Below are 21912 nucleotides of genomic sequence, written 5' to 3' on the forward strand. Positions count from 1 at the left end.
TTTTATCATTAAGTTATTTCCTAAACGTGCCGCGTGCGGCAACGTGTCCTCAAAAAAGAAATCACAGGGCATTTGTAAATCTGGGCGTTTACTTTTATGTGTGTGTGTGTTTAATAGATTATGCTAATCTGCATAATAAGTGGGAAGTAGGTGAGAAACAATACTGTAGGAACTGCAAATACCTCTTATTTTAAAAGAGAGGAGCTATTGGCATCCCTTCATAATCCTTATAAAATCTCTTTGCTAAAAACACCCAACAGGAATAAATGGAAATTTTGATCACTTCTAAAAGCATCCTTTTTTATTCCACAATTAACCCTTCCCATAAATCCTGATAAAATAAGATTCTTTACTAAATATTTGTTATACTTTGTTAAGTTTCTTAACTTATCTTTCTCCTTTTCAAACTTGCCTTTACAATTTCCTCAATTCTGTTAATAGTTTCTTGTTTTGTTTTTAAATTATTTCTGACTATTTATTTATTTATTTATTTTTGAATATATTGGAAGTGAAATCCTTGAAATGTTTTGGCATCTATATAACAGCCAGTAGACAATAACTATGTTTCACTATATGAAATTATGAATGAAAATTGCAAACGATACAAGAGCCCGGGGGGGGGGGGGGGGGGGTCATTGAATTTAGGGGTTAAATTTGTAAGTAGAAATAAAAAAAAAAGGTTTTCTATCAGGAGTAGGAGTTTTGAGGCTACGACTGACGAGGGCTGGCAGCAGCTGCGCTCATTTTGAAATAAAAAATTAGTGAGACCCGCGTCAGGCGATTTATTGATAGGGACTGGGGAGAATGTCCAGCTGATGGCCAAGTTGCACACGTGGCATATACCCCGTTGACGATGCTGACTTGGCATATTAGAAATCCTAGCAACCGCTTATATTTGGCGGGAGATGATTTCCCAAGAATTAAGAGAAAAAAAAAGAAAAAAGAAAGAAAGATATCTTCGCTTCGCTGGCACTTCCCTGATTGAACCCCACCGCACACGTCATTCTGGTGTGCCTCGCAATTTCTTTCCTGATTTCGCCCTTCCCCTCCAAATTCAAAAAGCATGTCGTTTTCGCTTTCTTCCCCCCACTATATTTAATAATAATAATAATAATAATAATTTAATATATTTCCAAAAATTTGAATTCCCACGCGAAGAGATATCATCCAACGGCGGATGACTAGCCACGTGGGCCACCTCCTCAGATCTGAACCATAAGTGACAGATGGACACGGCTCGTCGATGATTAAAGAGATCCAAACCGTGAGATCCAAGATCTACGGCTGAACACCTGCCCGATAAATTCACGGGCAGAGGTGGGTGGCCTTTAAGAAGTGGGGCTGGTGCTTCTCACGTTTATGCGCAGCATACGGCCCAGGCCACACTCACACAGAGGGCAGCAGCTGAAGCCGTCATTTTCCCCTTTTGCCCTCTTGTTCTCTCTCTCTCTTTCTGGCTCTCAGTGCTTTTATCACAACTTTTTAAGTTCTCGTAACTACTTTATCCAGTGATGATTTCCCGCCATTTTTGGCTACTGCCCCGCCGGTGATTTTAAAGAAAGAAAACGACGAGTGGGTTTTGGTAAATGGCACCGGCCGCTCTGCCCAGTCGAAATGAGCCGTGTTGGGGAGAGCCCAAGGTTTATGCGAGGAGGCACTCGAGCGCAACCACCACCACCACTGTCGCCGCCTCCGCTGCGAACTATAGGGACACTAAGAATAACAACATTCCTAAATGCAACAATCCTCCTCTTTTCCAATCAAAACCTAACCCGAATCCGAACAAAGAGACCCGTGCACATGATCCAACAAGCAACGTGCATTTCAAGAAGACTCCTACGCCGGCCCAACCCCAATCCCTACCCGAATCGGATTATGTGACGTTCAATCTTGGTGCGTACACGAGGCGAGAACTCAAGGACCTGAGAAAGCGCCTGGTCTCTGATCTTGAAAGGGTCCGGAACCTCGGAACTCGGATCGCGAACTCAGACTTCCAAGCCACACACGTTTACCCAACAACGAAGAGTCAAAACAGGGGAGGATCGAAACGGGCCAACCCGTTTGGAAACCCGAAGGCGAAACGAGCAGCCGCGGGGACACCGTCATTAACATCAACAAAGAATGCGATGCGAAGGTGTGGTGAGATACTGACAAAGCTGATGAAGGACAAACAGGGGTGGGCTTTCAACACCCCCGTGGATGTCGTCTCGTTGCGTCTCCGCGACTATCATGACATCATCAAGAAGCCGATGGATTTGGGGACGGTCAGGTCAAAACTGGAAAACAATGTTTACAAGTGTCCGCAGGAATTCGCAGAAGATGTGAGACTCACCTTTAACAACGCGCTGGTGTACAATCCTAAGGGTCACTATGTTTACGCAATGGCAGAGACCTTGTCAGCTAAATTCGAGCAAATGTTTCAGAAATTGTCCAAGCAGCAGCAACGGCAGGGGATTTTGGTTAATAAGGAAGAAGAAGCAGCATTGGTGAGGGGAAGGGGGAAGGGAAGGGGAAAAGCGAGGGAGATGAGTTTGGAAGAGAAGATGGCGTTGGGGAGGAGTCTGGAGGAGTTGCCGCAAGAGGAATTGGGAAAGTTGTTGGGTATTGTTAAGAAGAGAAATAGTGGTAATGGGAGTTTGTCTTGCCATGGGGATGAGATTGAACTGGATATTGAGGCGCTTGATAATGATACGCTGTGGCAACTTGTTCGATTCGTGGATAATTTTAAGAAAGCTGAGAAGGATAAAACCGAGAAGGAACCCATGTGCAGCCAAGTTGCAGTTGCAGTTGCAGCACCTGTGGTGATTGAGAGGAGCAAGAAAGGGAACGTTGCTGCGGAGGAGGAGGTGGACATCGGAGAGGAGATTCCGGTGCAAAATTACCCGCCAGTGGTGATTGAGAGGGATGATGCTTCAAGTGGCACCTCTACTTCCAGCACTGATTCGGAGGATTCCTCTTCCTCTACCTCTAGTGGTATTTATCATTACTATCATAAAGCTCAAGCTCTTTTTATTTATTTTGTTTTGATTTGTTTGTGGAAATATTAGAACGTAGTCTAGTTTCAGTCGATGAGGTGAATGATGTAGTGACTGTGGGTTGTGCGTGCTGCAGGTTCGGGGAGTAGTTCATCATCTGATGATGACACTGCCCAATCACCATTTCCTGGAGCCTGAAGAAATGCCCACCATGACGACCCATCAAGCTTCTTGAAATTTTTTTGAAGATTATTACTATTGTATTTGTTTTGGGGAAACTACTTTTTGCTGGACTTGCTGATGGGTGGTGGTGAAAATGTCCAATTTGTAATGGTTGTAAAGTGAAGATTTTGACGGCTAGCCAGCAGCACTAGTTTTTAAGTGACTTGATTAGGAAACTAGGTTTACGTAATTAGGTGTCTGTTTTTAGCTTTAGTTGGTGACTTGGTGGGTGTACTGGATCAAACATAAAGATGAAGTGTAAAAAGAATTGGATTTGTGGCCAAAAAAAAAAAATTAGGGCTTCACCATCTCAGGCATCAGCAGAATGGCCACAGAGACATAGCTGAAGAATTATGTACAGAGAGGATACTGGATACCGTCATTATCATGTTCATATGCGCAATGAGAAAAAGGTTTTTTTTTTTTTTAATTTGTCTATTTGCTCTGTGGGAATTACTGCTTCTGCATGTGATGTGTGTCCTTTTATCTCATGAGTCATCATGATATATAGGCAGCTTTGGTCGTCATTTTGCACCGGCTTACTCCTTTCATTTTCCTGGCTATTTTCACCTTTCTGTATGCCTTTCCTTTTACCCTTATTTTAAAAGCTCTCACTTTTTGTTTGGTTTTTTGACTCCATATTGATTGATGATCGAGTGATTCACCTATTAACGAACTTTTTACTTCTATAAATGAACTTTCTTGTCTTAATCCAATGTTGATCCACGAATTTTGCAGCAAGAAATAGGGCTTCTATTAAAGATTTCCCGCATCATTTTGCAACAAGAAATAGCGTTTCGCTATCAATATTTCAATAGTGCTATTTCTGATTCTCGGATTCCCTTTGTGTTTAATTTTTTCATTGTATATCCCCGAAGGAAACATGGGCATAAACCTTGTGGCAGGGCTGATAAAAATTCAATTTGATGACGCTGGAGCACCCACTGGCATTTGTACTGGCAAGGATTTAAGAGCTATTGTTTCCCATGCTTTCCCAATATGGATGAAAGAATTGACCCTTTTTCATTTATATTGCCTTTCCGTTGTCTTTGCTATCTAGAATGAGACAGGGTAATTTTTACTATTTCCCCCTGAACTTGGTCCAACCCAAAGTTTGATGGATAGATTTCACGTCCAAATATGTTTAACTATTACAAAACTTTTCTTCAAAAATATTAGACTTCATTAATAACGTGGACACCTACAAAATAAATCTTATCTCCTCTTTAAATGGTGACGGTAATCAGGTATCTCTCGATCGAAGACTTATATAAATCTTGAAGGAATTAGCTGGAGAGGAAAAAAGAAAAAAACAGAGGTAAATGGTTCTGCTACAGCTAAATATCTATCATTTTTATAGGTCCAAGTTCAAATGAGTACGATCAAAGATATGTCATTTACTGAATACGTCCATTCAAATCAGTTGGAAGTATGATCATTCAAGACAGGAATTCATTGAAGCAGAGAAGATATGTGAAGAGTAATATAAGTAACCAAGCTAAGGATTGGAAAAACACACAGCATAATCTTCACAGGAGATAGAAGAAAATAAAATAAAACATTTTCTGAATCATGCACGGCCAAGATTTCATCACAGGATGCCATACATTATTGATAAGTACTCAGGCCACTGGAAACGAAGTGCTTCCAGCATCCAACACGATATACAGAATACAAACTTCATATAACAGCAGATTCTTTTACTTAGCAAGATAGACACTATCCAAGTAGTAGCAGCAACCCTGTCAGGGCATAAGTCTGGAGAGTTTAGTCCAGTCTTCCAAGATGCTTAGAGATCAAGCAACTACAGTCTCATTCATGGAGACAGATGTTTCTTTTGACTGCTCCTCATTGCAAGCATTACCAACTTTGTATTCGGATGCAGATTTGGCAACAAGATTACCTCCACAGCCACCGCCGCAGCCACCACAGCCACCAGTCTTAACCGTGTTTCCACACCCTGCTCCACAACCACCAGAGCCACACCCACCAGTCTTAACCATGTTCCCACACCCTGCTCCACAACCACCAGAGCCACACCCCCCTCCACATTCACCACCACCACATCCACTGCTTTTCACCAGGGCTGCACACCCGCCACCACAACCACCACCACAACCGCCACCACATCCGCCACCACATCCCCCACATCCACCACCGTTCACCATGTTTCCACAACCTCCACCTCCCCCACCACACCCGCCGCATCCACTACTTTTCACACTTGCTACACGTCCACCACCACAACCACTGCCACATCCTCCACAGCCACCACTGTTCAACTCATTAGTCATGTTCTTGTTCAACTCTGGTTCATCTTCTACAGGAGGGATCATTTTGGTACATATGCCCTCCTCTCGTAACCCTTCAACACGATCAGATGCACTCTTCATCTCCTTCATAATTTCATCGTTAGCAGTGAAGCCATCATATCCTTCCTTCAAAGCATCTGAAAGTATAAAAGCTGATATGATTCCCAGTAACAGAAACCATTCTTCTTTTACCTACATTGTTTTAGACAGCAACACACATGCTGTAAGTGATGAATTCCCCTTTGCTTTGATAACATTTGGCAAATAGAACTATTGTACCTTGATGACTCCAGATTTCAAGTCAAGCAATGCAATTGCTTTTCCGTACGGATCTGCTGGTGAAAATTCAATGGCTGTCACAAAGTCTTCTTCAGATCTCTGCTTCTGACAATGTTTGTGTTCATAATCCAGCTTTCTGCCTGGAAAGAGGTTAATCTACTCCAAAGAAGATAAGCACAAAATCATAAAATTGATCAAAACTCAAACAAGCAGAAGATTTATGGGAATGGATGTATTAAAATGCAAGGAATAAACTGCAAGTATATTGCATTTGGGAAAAGCACCAAAACCTAGCCAGTCAAATTGAAATAATAAATAAACTAAAGTGATTTTCCACCAATATATTAGGAACTCAAACTATGGAAAGCATGATCCTGGTTGGTATGAATACAACCCCTTGAGTTCAATGAACGAACTTCTTATGAAATGTATTGCACTAGCTATCACATAAGTTGGCAAATTTAGAGCTCCGGGGTCCATGCAAGTAGTCCACAGCATGAGCGGGGTTGTATCAACGTTCTAGTTTGCAATAACTATGAACTTATTTATTAAATCAGCTCCACAGGACAGTCTTTGAAGATAAACTTAAAACAGTAAAGTGAATGGTGGAAATTCACTTTATAGTGCAAAATTTTACATTCTTCGGGCATATGGATGGGCAATTTTCAAATAAGAATGTACCGAAAATTCCAACAGGGCCCAGACAGATAAGACAATGGGGACTGAAGAGAAGCAAGAACATGATAGATACATACCATTCTATTGCCTAGGAGCTCAAAGAGATGACCTTCTTTACTGGATTTCTTCTTGAGACTCCAGCAGCAATCCATCACAGACCACCCAGTCTCAACCATTTCTGCCAAAGTAATTGTTTCACCTGATTCTGTAACACCAATAACTTGCTTCTTCAGAGTGCAGTTATCTCCTCCCTTTTCCTTCTTAGGGTCCCTGAAATGTAACCCAGGCCAGAAAGCAGTATAAGTGTTTCTGAATATTATACAAGATGCAAAATACCAATAACTGATACAGTTCGAAAGATGGATGGGAAGAGTAAATCATTTGGAAGAGAGATTCTCATAACTTGACAAAAAACAAGACCAAGAAAGAAGCATTTAACCCCTTTTTATTGCTTAATGATCTAATTGTACCTCATTTGAAGACTGATCACCTCAGACTGAGTTTCATCAATGACACGGGTCCAGCTCTTAGCAGGCTGAATCCTTCCAGGAAGGGGGAAAAAGCAAGAACCTTTTGATAAAGGCCGGGAACGAACCATGCGAAGTAAATGTGGTGCTAGGGTTGGAATGGTAAATGAGACAGCAATTCGGAGGCTGATCGGTTTTGAGCTCACATTGCCAGATCTGGGCACTAGGTCAAACCATTGTTCCACTGCAAGTTTAGATATTGGACTTATGAAGTTTTGAAGAGAGAGTGAAGCAGTACCCATTGTCTTTGATGCCCCTGTCATTGGTATTTTAGAAGTTGAATGTGATACAAGTTCAAACAACAGTTCTCCGGCGGCTTCACACTGAAAGGAAGCAACTTGTTTCATCCCAGATTTGGACAAAATAGTAAGTTTCTGTTTAGCATTAAAGAAGATATCAGGTTGTGATTTACTGAAGAAGACAAAAAGGTCTCCCTTGTGATCCTCAGGTAAGTTTTTAACAGCAACAATCTCCACAAAGACCTGAAAAGGGGAATGAAGAACATTAAAGAATAACCTTGGATAATGAGAGCTGCTGAAATAATATTGGTTCAGGCTGAAGATATCGTCATTCAGGGTGCAAATACAAACGCAGAACAAAGAAAATAAGCAGTCTATAGGCACATCAGATCATAGCACTTACCACAAAAAGAGTTGCATATTATCTATAGAGAAAGGCACAACTGAAATTTTAATTTAATTCTACCAAAGCGCTCGAGTTTTCATTGAACCAGAACTTTCCAAGTTCACAAATGACAAATATCTTCAGATTTGTTATGAACCTGGCCAGGTCTTATGACAATAGAACATCATTCCCAGCATATAGTTCTTTAAGAAGAACACTCTACAAGACCACTTCAATCCCCGTTGTTACTCTAATGAAGTCAACTTTTGAGGTGCAGGTTAAGAAATATACTCGATTATTTATTTATTTATTATTGGCAAATACTTGCTTAATCAGTAACATTTAAGCTCTTGCAAGCCACTTGATGATATATCAAAATACAAGAAAACAAGGAAGGAAAAGTGTAGAACATGCAGTTGAGATGTATATAAAGACAAACTTATTCAGGAGAGACAAAAGGTCAGCAGGAAATTACCTCCGCAATCTTCAAATCCAGAATATGAATAATTTTCTGGCACTCTTTTGATGAAACTACCTCCTTGCTGACAATATCAGATGAGAAGGGAATCGTAGTGAGTGGAGATGGTGCAGTCCCTCTATACATTGCTCCTGCTTTCGGATACCTTGAGCCAAAGGTCTCTTCCCACTGCTTGGTAGTCCCAGAAAATCCAGTGTCAAGCTTCTTTCCTTTAGTTCTGTCTTGGTCCATATCATCATGCTCCAATACCTTGCCAAGCGTTTTATTCATATCTTTACAGTAAGAATCAGGATGCAACTGATGCGTATGCCAGATAAGATCGATGTCATAAGTTGGGACACAAAAGCGTTTTATGGACCTCTCCCTGTTTTTCTTAATCAGGTGCAGAAATCCCTTATATCTGGCCACAGCTTCCTCAAGAAAGACATCATTGTTAAAATGGGATCTGGATACCTGATATGGAAAAGCAACAAGATAATTAACAAGAAAACAAATAAAGTGCCAAATACTAATTTGAAAAATAATATTTGTCAATCAAATTAGGTAGCGAGATAATTATAAGGACCAGTGGCACTCACTTTCAAAAGAAATTCATGGTCAGGGCCACAGCACCAATTAAACTGTTATGTACTTAAAAGTCCAAAAGGACACATTTACTAAGAACTACATATCATCCCTTTTAAATCAGACTAAAAAGAAATGAACTACATATCATGTCTTTTTTTATCAAAAAAAAAAAAAAAAGACTTGAAGTCAGATAGAAATAGTATGGAAAACCATAACAAACTCAAACACTCAATATAGTTTATGAAAATCATATTCTTTTGGTTGAAATTCAATGTCAAAATAAGAGTTTTTATAAAATGAGAATTCTTTTTACATTCAGAGGACTGGTGTATACCAAGCCTTCTATCTAAATCAAATAGTATTATTCATTAGAATCTTAAGATATCAAATCCCAATGAAGAGTAATATATCTTGACAGAGTTCCGAAACAAACAGAAACACTGACCATACTTCCAAAGATTGAATTTTTTTTGTAAGTGTATTGCCCAAGCGGTAAAAACATTTTCCCAATTTTGATAGAAAATTATTAGTAGCTGCCAAGGAACCAACTGAAGCCAGCTACAGGAGTGTGAAAAGAACTAAAGATGGCCATGACAGCTAGGAAGTCCCTTGCACCAGGCTCTAAATTGATACTGCTGCCTTTTTCAATAATTAGACTAGCAAAGCAATCAATTATTCATGTGATCTAAAACTAACTATGCAATGAAATAAAATTCCAGAGTGATTAATTAAGACATAACTACCAGAATAAACTCAACCATAGTGCCTAAAGGAAACACTATCTGTGTCCTCTCCAAACCTGATAAAAGAAGGGACTCTGTCTTTTAACAGCTGAAACCAGATCATATTTGGTGAACTTTTCAAGCCCAGAAAGTTCAGCTGAAAAATCCTCCGAAGAAATTTTTGCCAAGTCAAGTTCATAGGGTTCCTCTGGATATAGTCTATTCCAAATTTCTTCAGTTTCCTTTCTACAAGTTCCTTGAATGGAAGAGACAACATAAGAGTTGTCAAGGTTCTTCCCATAAAGTTCCTCACAATCAGATTTGTATTGTACCTAAATTAAAGAGGCAAGAAAGTCACTTAGCAACTTTAGATTCCCTAGCCAGCATACGTGTATGATTCAGCCAGAAAACTTACGGGGTTGAGCCTGTGACAGTGCCAAATCCATTCACAATCGAGAGGAACAACAAGGCACCCTTTGGAAATGTGGGACTCAGAATGTTTGGCAAGCAATGGGAGCCAACAAGCATTATACCTGAAATTAACATCAGTATATCAATAAAATGAAAAGTAAAGACCCTAAAGCTGTGTATAAATGGATACTTAAGAAGAAAATATCCATATATTCTAACCCCAGTTGTTATAACCTTCACCAGAAAAATACATCTGATAACGAACCAAATAATTTAAAGAGTATGAACTCCCGGAGTTGACATGGAGAGTTAAATCCAAAACCAAAAGTGAGTTAATTGGTATCAAAAGAAATAAAGGATACCATAACACAAAATGAATTCATGGTTGCGGCAGTCTTATCATCTAACAAAGGAAACCCAAAAAAACAAAAACCATTAGAAAAAGAAAAAGGGACCCTAAGCTGCCTGTGCTCAATATAAAGAAGGCCAGCAAATAAATATATACCAAAAAAAAAAAAAAAAAAACACAAGCTGGAAAGTTTAGACCTAGAAGAAAGTGGACAGAGTGATTGGAATGCTAAGTGGTTACCTATAAATTGCCCTTTGAAGGGTAGGGCCTTCGTAGAGCCAACGGTTTCTATCAACAGCAGCAAGAAACTGAAGCTGCTGTTTGGCTGCAGCCACAAGGTCATCTACGCTTATCTCAATCTCTTGCGCTTCAGCCCATTCAAACTCTTGTTCCTTCGCCATCTCCATTTCTCAGTTCTCGCTGAATAAACAATTCCAAATCACCTACATTCCCACTCATCTAAAATACTTCTAAACTACGTTTTATAAAATATCATGCAAACTTTGAAAACAATAATTAGAAAAGTCTACACGGCGAAAAGTCAAACGTTGAAAATGTAAAAATTCCTGCATTTTCTCGGCAAACAAACAAAGCAAATTCTAATTCATTATCTAACAGTAACTCAGCATCGTAACTGGTCTACGAAATTAACACAAACAGATTAAGACTACCAAATAATAGAAATTAAAATGATGTGTTGAAAAGGGAATCATAATTGTAATAACGTTACCAGAACAATGCCAACACTGTATCTGTAATTCTTTACGATCGATATGAATAGTTAAATATTATGTATGTGATGTGATGCGAGGTGACTGTTTGTTGTTGCTTTTCCTTTGAGCTTCGGGTCCGGTATTTATCGTTGATGTGGTCAGATGGCTGGTTTAAGGAAATGGCCGAATTGCCCTTCCTTAAGTCGTTGAAAGTACAAAAAGAGATAAATAATGAGCCATTGTTGTTGCCCAAAAGACCATCCTGCCCTTATTGGGCATTACTAAATGCTTTTTGTTTCCCTCGGGAAAAACCTGAAAAGGGCGGGGGAGGGGGGGAATTTTTATTTAAACAATTTATTATTATTATTATCATTATTTTTTTTTAAATTGCGGGTTTTATGCGTAAGTTGCTAACTTTCTATACTTATACCAAAATTACGTATAAGAAAAAAATTATGTCTTTTTCAGTTTTTAAAAATTTAACATAATTAAATTTAGAGGGGATCCCCTATCTTACATGCATGTAAGATACATGCCTCTCACGTGAATAGTATGTGGTGAGAGGCATTTATCTTACATGCATGTAAGATAGAGTTTGCCAATTTAGAGTGCGTTGTTTGAGACAATTACGTTGCCGCACCATAGCTGGTCCCCACTCTATTTTCTAAGGAATATTTTCTTAAAATAAAACAAAATGTAACTACCCCAAATGCATGCTTAGTAAGCAAGCCACTCATTGGTTTGAGTAGTAGACATTTCATTCCCGTGTGTGGTATAAATAAATTTTTTCAAAAATCTTTAGGATGGTTTGTAATAATATAAAAATTAATTTTCATATTTAAAGGAATTACACGTCAATGATATAATTAATTTTAAATGATTACGTAATCTTGATTGTTTTAATTTCACATGAGAAGAGTTGAGCGCGTTGCTTATTTATTTTCGTTGTTTGTTTGGCAGATGTCGATGGAAGAACGACAACACACGATTGACACTGACTCTATTTTTCATTTTTGCATCGAAGTTATGACATAGTCACAGAGAAGCGATGACGAACATTCATGGAAAATTCACTGCCGAATGGGCTTGTGTTTGTCTAACCTTGACAACACTTTCCTCTTGTCATTTATAAAATAATAACAAAAGAATTTATGTTCACCAACAGCAATAAAATCTTTTTCAAATTAATATTTGGAGAATAAATTAGTCCCTCGATAATTTATGTATAATTACGTATGACTAATTATCTTGATCAAAATAAATCTAAGCTCATGCTACGAAGCTCAGTAATTTTGAGAAATAATCAAATAACCAAGTCTAGAATATATCTCAAAGATTTTTTGGTTTTAAAATGTAGAACCCCAAAATATCAAACTTTATCATGTCGTACAAATTTGAAATTTCGTGACAAAAGCCAACAGATTCCCCAGCAAACCAAGTTGGTGATGCGTTTCCGTTTCGGTTTGGCTACCAAATACCACCAATACCGTCATCATCCACCATTAGCATTTTTTTTTTTTCCAATGTTTATAATAAGACAATTAAGCAAGGAAGGGCAATCTCTATCTTACATGCATGTAAGATACATTCCCCTCACATGAATAGTGTACGTATGGGACCCACACACTATTCATGTGAGAGGAGTGTATCTTACATGCATGTAAGATAGAGGGACCCGCAAGGAAGGGATATAATGCGTGGGACCCGTCACGCTACTCATGCTATACTTTGTTCGTTCTCTCCCGTCACTTTTGCGTGTACGAAACAGTTAGACAACTGTGCACTGCCACTGCTAGTAGTACAACCAGAGAGTGAAGTACGATTGAGTCGAGCAAATGTCAGTACCAAAATTGCGCACCATCTCAACACGTGTGGTGCGTGAGAACTGCGGCTGTATATATGATGGGCTAGCCTAAACTTTGTGTACAAACAATTGTCTTTGGGCTGAAAAGAAAATTGGGCCGCTAGCTTAATGGTCTTTCCGTTGTCACTGTGCATCGCGCAATGCATTTCATTCGAAAATGCTTTAATACACCCATTCTGGAAGCCGTGAAAGAACGCACAAGTTTCCGGTCATCAAATAAACAATCCTAAAACTTTCCATACGAGACAATGACATCAAAATTCTCCTCTCTTAAGCTCCTCCAAGCAATTTCCCAAAAAACCAAAGATGGTTCCTATGTGTGGGCTATCAAACCCAAACTTCATCGTCACACTAAAATTTCCATCTATTCCAGCCTACAGAAGCTTGACAGCCAACATTAGGAGAATTGGTAAAAACTGCAGAGTCACTTCATAATTCCATTGATTCAGTGTCCTCTTTTGTTTGCATGGTCTGAAACGTGGCTTGCCCCAAATATTCCTCTTCAATAGTTTCCTTGAGGATGAGTAGCCTTTGTATAACCACAGGTTGAGTCATCTGCTTCGCTTCCCTCATGTCAGTCTCCTCCTTATTCAGGTGGTATGCGTCGAGCATTATTGTAATCCACTTGTGCAGTTCTTTAGGAGTCCTGCTCAAAAAAGAAAAAAAAAAGGAAAAGAAAAGAAAATGTTATTATACAACCAAATAAAGAGTGCCAAGATTTTGGTAGCAAGAATCCATCTTACGTGTATAGGGCCTTGGGGTTTTTGGATTCATGTTCACTGCCTGGAGAGAAAGCTGTTGCCAATGCCGAGAATCGTTCTTCGGGATCTATGATGTTTAGTAAGTATTTAAGTAGCTTTATTTCTTTCGGGGCAATGCCCCTAAGACTGCTCTTTGTGGCTTTATATAGACAATACATTATGTCTTTGACCTGCACTCACAAGTCCAAGGAGAAAGGATCAGAGAATGGGCAAATTTAGCAAAGAAAAATAATGATCATGAAGGCGCAGAAAAATAATGCAATACAGGAAATTACAAAACAAAAGCTTAATCTATGGATAACGCTCTCAAGAGGGAGATTGGTTTTAATGTCACTAATGACGAAAATCAAGCACCTAGACCACTAGACACATGCTTTCTCCTTGATGAAATTTCTAAGTGTATAATGCAATGAGAAGCTTCTGAATTCTTGTTGATTGTGAAACACTACAGTGGCAGACATCATAATTTGATACGTGACACCTGTTATTCTCCATAAATACCACCATCAAGGAATGTAATATAACGCTCAAATGAGAAAATGAATTTAAATTAAGAAAAAAGGATGAAAATAGAGAAATTCAGCTACCAAACAAGATGTTGAACTCTCTAATTGAACCTACTCCCCCGCCAGGGCTTCTTGTGATACAAAAGCAGGTCGAACTTAAAAGGCAACACCTATATGCATCAGTGAAATATCACTAAATCAAGTCCGACTTCAAACCTCATTTTTCATAGTCTGTGATGCTTTCGCGGAAGCCCACGCACCGTTTATCAGTAAAATCAATGAAGAGTCAAGTTCCTTGGCCTTGGCGAGGCTTTTGATTTTTTCACATGCCACATCCACTGAAGGAGAATTGAGTATATCATCAAATTTGGCCTGGGCAGAATCTAGAGTCTCCACATGCTCCAGCGTCTTATCATAAGCACTAACTGCAGACAAGCATCTAGTCGCCAGTCTAGCCACGGCTGTTCAATCCAATGAAAACACAGAGATTAACCTTTTTTGCAAGAAATCCTAAAAAATTCGAAGTGTAAAATGTAATTTCCACTAAAAATATGTGTTAACTTTCAGCTTGGCACCTATAAAGCTCACTTAAATTCCTGGTTTTTTAGGCACTGACGCTGATCTATGTTTTCATACTTATTTTCAAGATGGATTGCAAGTTAATAGTTATATTAGGCTATTAGCAGCAATCTAGATGAGGGTTCTAACTATGGCATAAGGATAAGGAAAAGTCAAGCGAAAGGAGGGACTCTCATAAAGCATACATCCATCACAACCATTAAACTAATCCAAATATAAATATCACAAATGCTCAAACAGTTACCATCACAGTCCTCCAGACTGTCATGTGTTTCTGAAACGAGAGAGAGGTAGCGGAAAAACTCCCCAGTGAAGTCTTTGCGTCGCCTTGCAACTACTGCATTTATATCAGTTGGGCTGTCTTGTATCTCCTTAAGAAGTTCATAGTGGCTTTCCATTTCATCATCAATCTGCAATTCTAAGTCCTGATTACAAAAACTGGAAGAAGATCTAAACCCAGAAGATTCACTAGTAGAACCGCCATTTGGGCAATGAGAAATGGTAGGTACTAAGGAAATGACTTTTCAAATCAAAGTCCTACTCTATTGAATCCCATGTAATAGTTTGATTTAGTTAGAGGAGTTCTGCAATTCTCAAATGGAGAAGTTACACAAAGGCAAAATATTTTCTGCAACCAATAAGAACACAAGAGGCAATAAAGACGTCATTATACCTTCTTCACTTTGCGAGCCAGTGAAATTAATTTCTCCTTCATGGTAGGCTCACTCTCCTCATCTGCTCGTGTTCGACAGCGATTATAGAAGCTTTCCCGATACTTATTCCAATCCTCCCTAAAAACCAAATACTTTCTCCATTGCTTAACTCTAGGCTTCTCATTCAAGAACACATCAATAATCTTGTCGCAAAATTGAGTTAAAGTGTAACCCTCAGCAACTTCCTTCTCCGATTGGTCCTCTTCCATCTCAGCGTTAGCTGTGACTACTCCACATACTTGCCTACCTGCAAGAACATTTTTCTTTTTCTTTAGTAGAGAGCCTTATAAATAAAAATTGGTCTTGTTTTGCGTGAACTTACTGGTTCTGTGGCTAGAGCTCAGGGTGTTTGTTTTGAAACTGTGACTGGCTTCTGTTATTTTGAGCTGCTTAGTAGAGGAAATGGATATGAGAGGAGTTTTGACCGATGTTAAAGATGATTTTTCAAGAGCGGATTTGGGTGTAGAAATTGCTAGCTCGAAGCTTAAGAGATTACTCATGGTTCTGCTTCGGATTGGAAGCAAACAGAGGAGCATCGGTAGGTGTTATGATGCCTAAACACTCTGCCAAGTGCCAACTCTTATAAAATTGGATAAAACGATTTATTCAAAAACGGATGCAAACGACGTCGTTCGGGTCATTACTATTATTTCTGAAAATTATTTCTTTTCTGCTATTTGAAAGGGCAGTGCCACGTTTAATAGAAGAGAGATCCACCGCGACTGCCGACAGCGCCTCCACAGTCCGTCCTCTCCCATGGCTGTAAGCCTGTAAGAGAGGAGGAATGCTTATGGGTCTACTTCGCGAAAGAAAAATCAGAATCAGGTTCCTTCTTTTCCCTTTGATAAATAAATTTCTCTTCTTATTTGACAACTTGTATTTTAAAAATTAGAACGAAAGGCTGATGTTATTGATGCCCTCGTGGCCGTGGTTGTAGAAACAAAGTAAATTGGGTAAGAGAGAGTGAGCACTGAGCATATATGGAGTCGAGAAACAGAGAAAAGAAGCGTAAACGAAGAGAGATACTTGAAAAGAAGAAGGCTATTGATGAGTCGCTAAAAGCAGCTTCTGCTCACAAGGATCATCTTACCGCCTTCCCTTCCTTTCGCCAATATGAAAGGAATGGCCTTTCTGTACATTTAGAATCTGGGTGTGGTGATAAGCTTTCCTCTGCTGAGAAGCAGTACATTCTAAACCTCCTTAAGGCCAATATGGAAGGGCCATATGGGTCTGAGTGGCCTGCCGAAGAGAAGGTGAAGCGCAGAGAAATGGTTGCTTCTGAAGCACGCTACATATTTGCACGTGAGCTTGATGCTCCAAGTGCAAGTGCCAGTGAGATGTCAAAGACTAATTTTGCTGAAAGCAAGGGATCCATTGTTGGATTTGTGCATTTTCGTTTTTGTTTGGAGGAAGATGTACCAGTTCTTTATGTTTATGAACTTCAGCTTGAGTCTCGTGTTCAGGGAAAGGGATTGGGGAAATTCTTGATGCAACTGATTGAGCTAATTGCCCGTAAGAACCGCATGGGTGCTGTGGTGCTAACAGTTCAAAAGGCAAACTTGTTAGCAATGAATTTTTATTTAAGTAAGCTGAGATATGTAGTATCAAGTATATCACCATCAAGAGTTGATCCATTTACTGGAGTTGAGAAGAGTTATGAAATTCTTTGCAAAGTATTTGATAACAAATCTAAAGCTTTGTTGCAAGAATGAGGATGACCAGAGAGAGGAGTTTGAGCCTGGTTTTGAAACTATTCATGATATTTGATATGATGAATTTAGGGCAAATTGCAAAGCAAACTAGCTTCAACAAAACATCATTGCCACTTGCCAGGTCTAGAGGAGGTACTGTGGCAATTAGTTGTTCTTCCTTGATATGGTCCTTTGCCACAATGTCATTTTACGTGTCCATTTTCTCGCCAAGACTGGATGTAGCTCTTGAATGTTTTTTTAGCAGGATTGCTAATTGCTAAAACTAGCGAAAAATGTTGTTCTAGAGTGGAAATTAGTTGCTGAATACAAGAATTGTGTCAAGTTACTGGTTTCAAGAATTGTGTTACACCGCGTTTTTAATTGCAAAAATCGTTTTATACATGATAACTTAGTAAGTTTGTTTCTTTCTTTACAATAATTGATGTCTTGACATTATTGTTTTTGTTCTGATCTTAGTTTTACTTTAGTACATCTATTATATGGGAGCTATTTATAAAGCAATCTTGAGCTAATGCATTGACATATTCTATTAGTAGATATTCTTTAATACTATTCAAATTGGGGAATTAATATAGTGTCTATTTGGATGCTTTATGATTCTGTTTGCTGCTTGAAGACTTCAAAGCATTTATTCTCATTGGATATGGCGGTGGTTGGGCTCTTTATTTTACATTTTCATTCCCTCTCAGGTCAATAACTGGTTTTCAGAGATTCATTGTTGATAAAACTGTTAAAATTTTAGCATTAGAACATCCAGATTGTCTCAGTTCTTCATGTGCTGTATTCTTTTTCAAAAACCAGGAACAAACTTGGATTAGATATGTCCTGACTCTAAATTGCAACTATTCTAACATCAAAGATATGTCCTGGTCATCTTTTTCCTCAAAAAATAACATTCTGATCATGATTGATTCATGTCCCTAAGGTTGGGTATTGCTCCTTTCTGCAAACATGATTTATATTGCTGTTAGTCCATTGACAAAAGCTACTTCAGGTGGTTTGTTCAAACTTGGAAGATAATCTAGGCCTCGCTGCATGCCATATTCTATTTAGGGATATTGCTGGGAACTTGGGACATTAATGACTCCGGTGGTCTAAAGTCTACTCTGCCCTCGCTATTCTCACCGGTTTAAATTCAATTGACTTTTGGTTATCTAGTTGCTACACTCTATGTATTTAAGTCTGCCATGGATGTTGTATAATAAATGGTTGAATTGCTTGAAAATAATCTCTTCTAGTCGTTTTGATACTCTGGCTAATTTAGAACTGCAGCTTCAGTCTCTTGGAGGAACGATCCTTCAGGCCAGGGTAGTCTAAAGGTATGTGTAATTAATAACTGGGGATAGTTTTGGCAGCACGCAATCCAGTGTTGGACAAGAGCTTCTTGGAAATGCAGCCTTGAATTTAGAGACAGGGAATTCTAAAGCATGTCCGAACCTGGCTGTTACGCAAAAGTTTCTCTGTTACGAAAAAAGTTATGACAGACGGACATGAAGCTTGTCCTTTAATCGGGAGAAAGATACATCGATAGTAACATTTTTGTTTCCTCATGCCACAGAAATACCATATTACACACTTCAATCACCAAAATGTCAAAAGAAATTAAAATTAGAAATTCCTCAGTTTTGGAGCTAATTATCCCTCAGAAGTGACTTACAATGAAACAATCTCTTTGCTCCAATACATATGTCAGCCACGGGCTTGCATGAACTTGATCTGCATGCAAACACATATGGCACATCAAAAAGAAATATATATATATATATATATTATAGGTGCGGACGTCCGTATTTTTTTTAATGCGTACACATTTTTAAACCGTGCGGTTTTAAAAAGTTAAAAATTAACTCTCTTAAATTCTACAATTTTAAAAGTGTGTCCGCATAAAAAATAAACGAGGGCATTCGCATGAATATATCTATTTATAGAGAGAGAGAGAGGGGCAGGCACATCGATGCTAGATCACTACAGCCAAAATAAAAGGATGAAGAATACAAGAATCGTTTCTTTCTTTTCGATCCAAACAACCTATAAACGGATTCCTCAATGAAGACAACTACACCACAAAAACTTTGGAAGTGCCTCCTCAATCTGCCCCACCAGCTGTTCAACTCCTTCTCTCACACCCCTCTTTTATATAATTCACAGTCTTCTCTGAACTCGAGTTTAGGAGACCAGAAAAGGAAAAATATATAAAACCTTAGTCTCCAATAAGTTTATCCTTTTATAAGAAAGTAAAAATCATGGATCGGAAAGATATGTTGATTGAAATGCCTGGGAAGCCAGTGGATTTCACTGGGGGACTAGGGTTTTCTAACTTAACATACACGGTGACAAAGAAGAAGAAGATTGAAGGGACATGGCTAAAAGAAGAAGTGGACTTATTGAACAAGATTACAGGTGATGCTCCGAAGGGCTGCATCACCGCTGTCATGGGGCCTAGTGGCGCAGGAAAATCTACACTATTGGATGGTTTAGCGGGGCGCATAGCGAGTGGGAGTCTCAAGGGCAAAGTGACTTTGGATGGGAAGGAGACCAGCCCCAGCTTAATAAAAAGGACTTCGGCATATATCATGCAAGAAGACAGACTGTTTCCAATGCTTACCGTTTTTGAGACTCTGATGTTCGCCGCTGATTTTCGTTTGGGTCCTATTTCTTGGTCTGATAAAAAGCAGCGTGTGGAGAATCTCATCGACCAGCTTGGTTTGACGGTATGCTTATGCTAGCAGTTTGTTTCATAGTATTAATAATATATGGGCAGGTTTATAGATAATAAATATCATTGTTAATTTATTTCATAAAGCCATAAGATAGTTCAGATCATTATTTTTATATATGTTTATTTGTAGACAACTCGGAACACGCACATAGGCGATGAAGGTACAAGAGGAGTGTCCGGGGGCGAGCGTCGGAGAGTTTCAATAGGAGTGGACATAATCCACGGACCACCTTTGCTGTTCCTGGACGAGCCTACTTCAGGCCTAGACTCGACCAGCGCATACAGCGTTATTGAAAAGGTGCACAACATTGCTCGCTCTGGCAGCACAGTGATTCTCACAATCCATCAGCCCTCATCGAGAATCCAGCTGCTGCTCGATCATCTCATCATTCTAGCTCGCGGGCAACTCATGTTTCAAGGACCACCGAAGGAGGTGACTCTCCATGTAAACAGATTGGGACGAAAAGTCCCCAAAGGAGAAAACTCGATAGAGTATCTGATTGATGTGATACAAGAATATGATCAGTCCGAGTTTGGTGTTGAGGTAATGGCTGAATTTGCAAGAACGGGATTGAGACCACCACCGTTATCTAATGATGAGGGAAATTCAGCAGTGCTTTCAACAGTTCCGGCATCACCAATCACACCAGCTCGCCGGTTTCGGAACCAGATGGAAACGAGTGTTAGTGTTGGAGGAGGAACGAATATTGGAAAGCGTCTTCCGTTGCATGCAAGTATAATTGCTGCATCAAAAGAGTTTGACCATAGTGTTAGAAGCCCTTATAATAATTCACCAAGGTCCCCATGGAGTGCTAGCCATAGCGGAATTGTGCAAACACTGCGCTTTACGCCATCTACCCAACGCAATGATAAGAAATTGCACAACCCAATGAGGTAATTAATTAACTCTATCTAATGTTCTTACATCAATTTGTAAATCATTTAATCATATTTATTGAATTCATCAATTATCCTATAGTCAATGGACAATGTTAGAGGAAAAACTTTACGTTGACCATATTAAAAAAATATGTATATATTATCGAACTTTATATTTTGCTTGACGGTAAATCATAACAGCATAGAATCTAAATCTTTAGTAAAATTAAAAAATAAAAATAAAAATCTAATCATTTTTCTCGTTCTCAAACATTTTAACTTTTTTTGAGAAATACTGTTCTTATTTTGTATTAATTAATCATGTTATTTGAATTTGCAGTTCATCCCCAGGCTATTATGCATACTCGAGCGACATTCTCCCTGGAACCCCAACACCTGGCAGCAGTGACTACACAGTGAATGAAAATGATTACTTAACCCCAGGAGTTGCAAGAAGCACCGCAGCTGAACATCTTGGCCCAAAATTTGCAAATTCATTCCTGTCAGAGACATGGATTCTGATGCGCCGCAACTTCAAGAACATCCGCCGCACCCCAGAGCTGTTCCTCTCAAGACTCCTGGTCCTGACCGTCATGGGCTTCATGATGGCCACCATGTTCGCGAACCCCAAAAATGACTCGCAAGGAATCACAAATCGCCTCTGCTTCTTCGTCTTCACTGTCTGCATTTTCTTCTTCTCTTCCAACGACGCTGTCCCTGCTTTCATCCAAGAACGCTTCATTTTCATCCGCGAAACTTCCCACAACGCATATAGAGCCTCTTCTTACACCATTGCCGGCCTTATCACTTATCTTCCATTTCTTTTGTTGCAATCCGCTGTCTATGCCGGCATTGTTTGGAAAGCCTTAGGACTGCGCAAGTCCTTCTTGTATTTCTTGGTGGTTCTATACGTTTCGCTTCTTTCCACCAACTCATTTGTGGTGTTTGTGAGCTCAGTGGTGCCCAATTACATTATTGGTTACGCGGCAGTCATTGCATTCACCGCATTGTTCTTCTTGTTTTGCGGCTTCTTCGTGACCAGCAACGATATCCCATCTTACTGGGGCTGGATGAACAAGATTTCGACAATTACATATCCATTCGAAGGATTGTTGATGAACCAATTTCAGACTAATGAGCCATTTGCCACCGACCGATCTGGAAATATTGTGACAGGATTCGACATATTAGACGCACTTCACATCAAAACCGCGGGATGGGGAAAATGGGAAAAAGTTTTCATTCTCCTGGGATGGGCAGTTTTCTATAGGATTTTGTTTTACATAATCCTTCGTTTCTTTTCTAAGAACCAAAGGTCATGA

At 39.3% G+C, this 21912-nt stretch overlaps 5 protein-coding genes across 6 annotated transcripts; 3 read left to right on the forward strand and 2 right to left on the reverse strand.

The window, feature by feature from the left end:
• Window positions 1-1379: 1379 nt before the first annotated feature.
• On the forward strand, window positions 1380-3200 carry LOC18037754 (transcription factor GTE2). Its single transcript, XM_024180769.1, has 2 exons — window positions 1380-2973; window positions 3112-3200. Exons 1-2 carry the CDS (start codon window positions 1587-1589, stop codon window positions 3171-3173), a joined length of 1449 nt encoding a protein of 482 aa, XP_024036537.1. The 5' UTR covers window positions 1380-1586; the 3' UTR covers window positions 3174-3200.
• Window positions 3201-4652: 1452 nt separating this feature from the next.
• LOC18037755 (glycine-rich domain-containing protein 1) lies at window positions 4653-10985 on the reverse strand. 2 transcript variants are annotated; one of them, XM_006426143.2, is made up of 9 exons: window positions 10875-10985; window positions 10385-10564; window positions 9800-9917; window positions 9462-9716; window positions 8093-8548; window positions 6937-7475; window positions 6544-6736; window positions 5789-5944; window positions 4653-5701 (listed from the first exon to the last, which is right to left on the reverse strand). In XM_006426143.2, the coding sequence occupies exons 2-9, from the start codon at window positions 10549-10551 to the stop codon at window positions 4994-4996; spliced, it is 2592 nt and encodes an 863-aa protein (XP_006426206.1). In that variant the 5' UTR covers window positions 10552-10564; window positions 10875-10985; the 3' UTR covers window positions 4653-4993. The 2 variants fall into 2 exon arrangements, with proteins under 2 accessions (XP_006426206.1, XP_024036086.1); XM_024180318.1 differs by having other exon boundaries at window positions 4653-5172; window positions 5227-5701; window positions 10385-10985.
• Window positions 10986-12541: 1556 nt separating this feature from the next.
• On the reverse strand, window positions 12542-15842 carry LOC18037722 (uncharacterized protein At4g37920). The gene is made up of 6 exons (XM_006426147.2): window positions 15603-15842; window positions 15241-15527; window positions 14812-14977; window positions 14205-14449; window positions 13465-13652; window positions 12542-13367 (listed from the first exon to the last, which is right to left on the reverse strand). Exons 1-6 carry the CDS (start codon window positions 15814-15816, stop codon window positions 13151-13153), a joined length of 1317 nt encoding a protein of 438 aa, XP_006426210.1. The 5' UTR covers window positions 15817-15842; the 3' UTR covers window positions 12542-13150.
• Window positions 15843-15913: 71 nt separating this feature from the next.
• On the forward strand, window positions 15914-17339 carry LOC18036997 (N-alpha-acetyltransferase 40). The gene is made up of 2 exons (XM_006426148.2): window positions 15914-16105; window positions 16218-17339. The coding sequence occupies exon 2, from the start codon at window positions 16261-16263 to the stop codon at window positions 16990-16992; it is 732 nt and encodes a 243-aa protein (XP_006426211.1). The 5' UTR covers window positions 15914-16105; window positions 16218-16260; the 3' UTR covers window positions 16993-17339.
• Window positions 17340-19235: 1896 nt separating this feature from the next.
• On the forward strand, window positions 19236-21912 carry LOC18037021 (ABC transporter G family member 17). The gene is made up of 3 exons (XM_006426149.1): window positions 19236-19703; window positions 19842-20605; window positions 20931-21912. Exons 1-3 carry the CDS (start codon window positions 19236-19238, stop codon window positions 21910-21912), a joined length of 2214 nt encoding a protein of 737 aa, XP_006426212.1.

The sequence above is a fragment of the Citrus clementina genome, unplaced genomic scaffold (assembly GCF_000493195.1).
Source record: "Citrus clementina cultivar Clemenules unplaced genomic scaffold, Citrus_clementina_v1.0 scaffold_7, whole genome shotgun sequence".
In the NCBI taxonomy this organism is placed as follows: domain Eukaryota; kingdom Viridiplantae; phylum Streptophyta; class Magnoliopsida; order Sapindales; family Rutaceae; genus Citrus; species Citrus x clementina.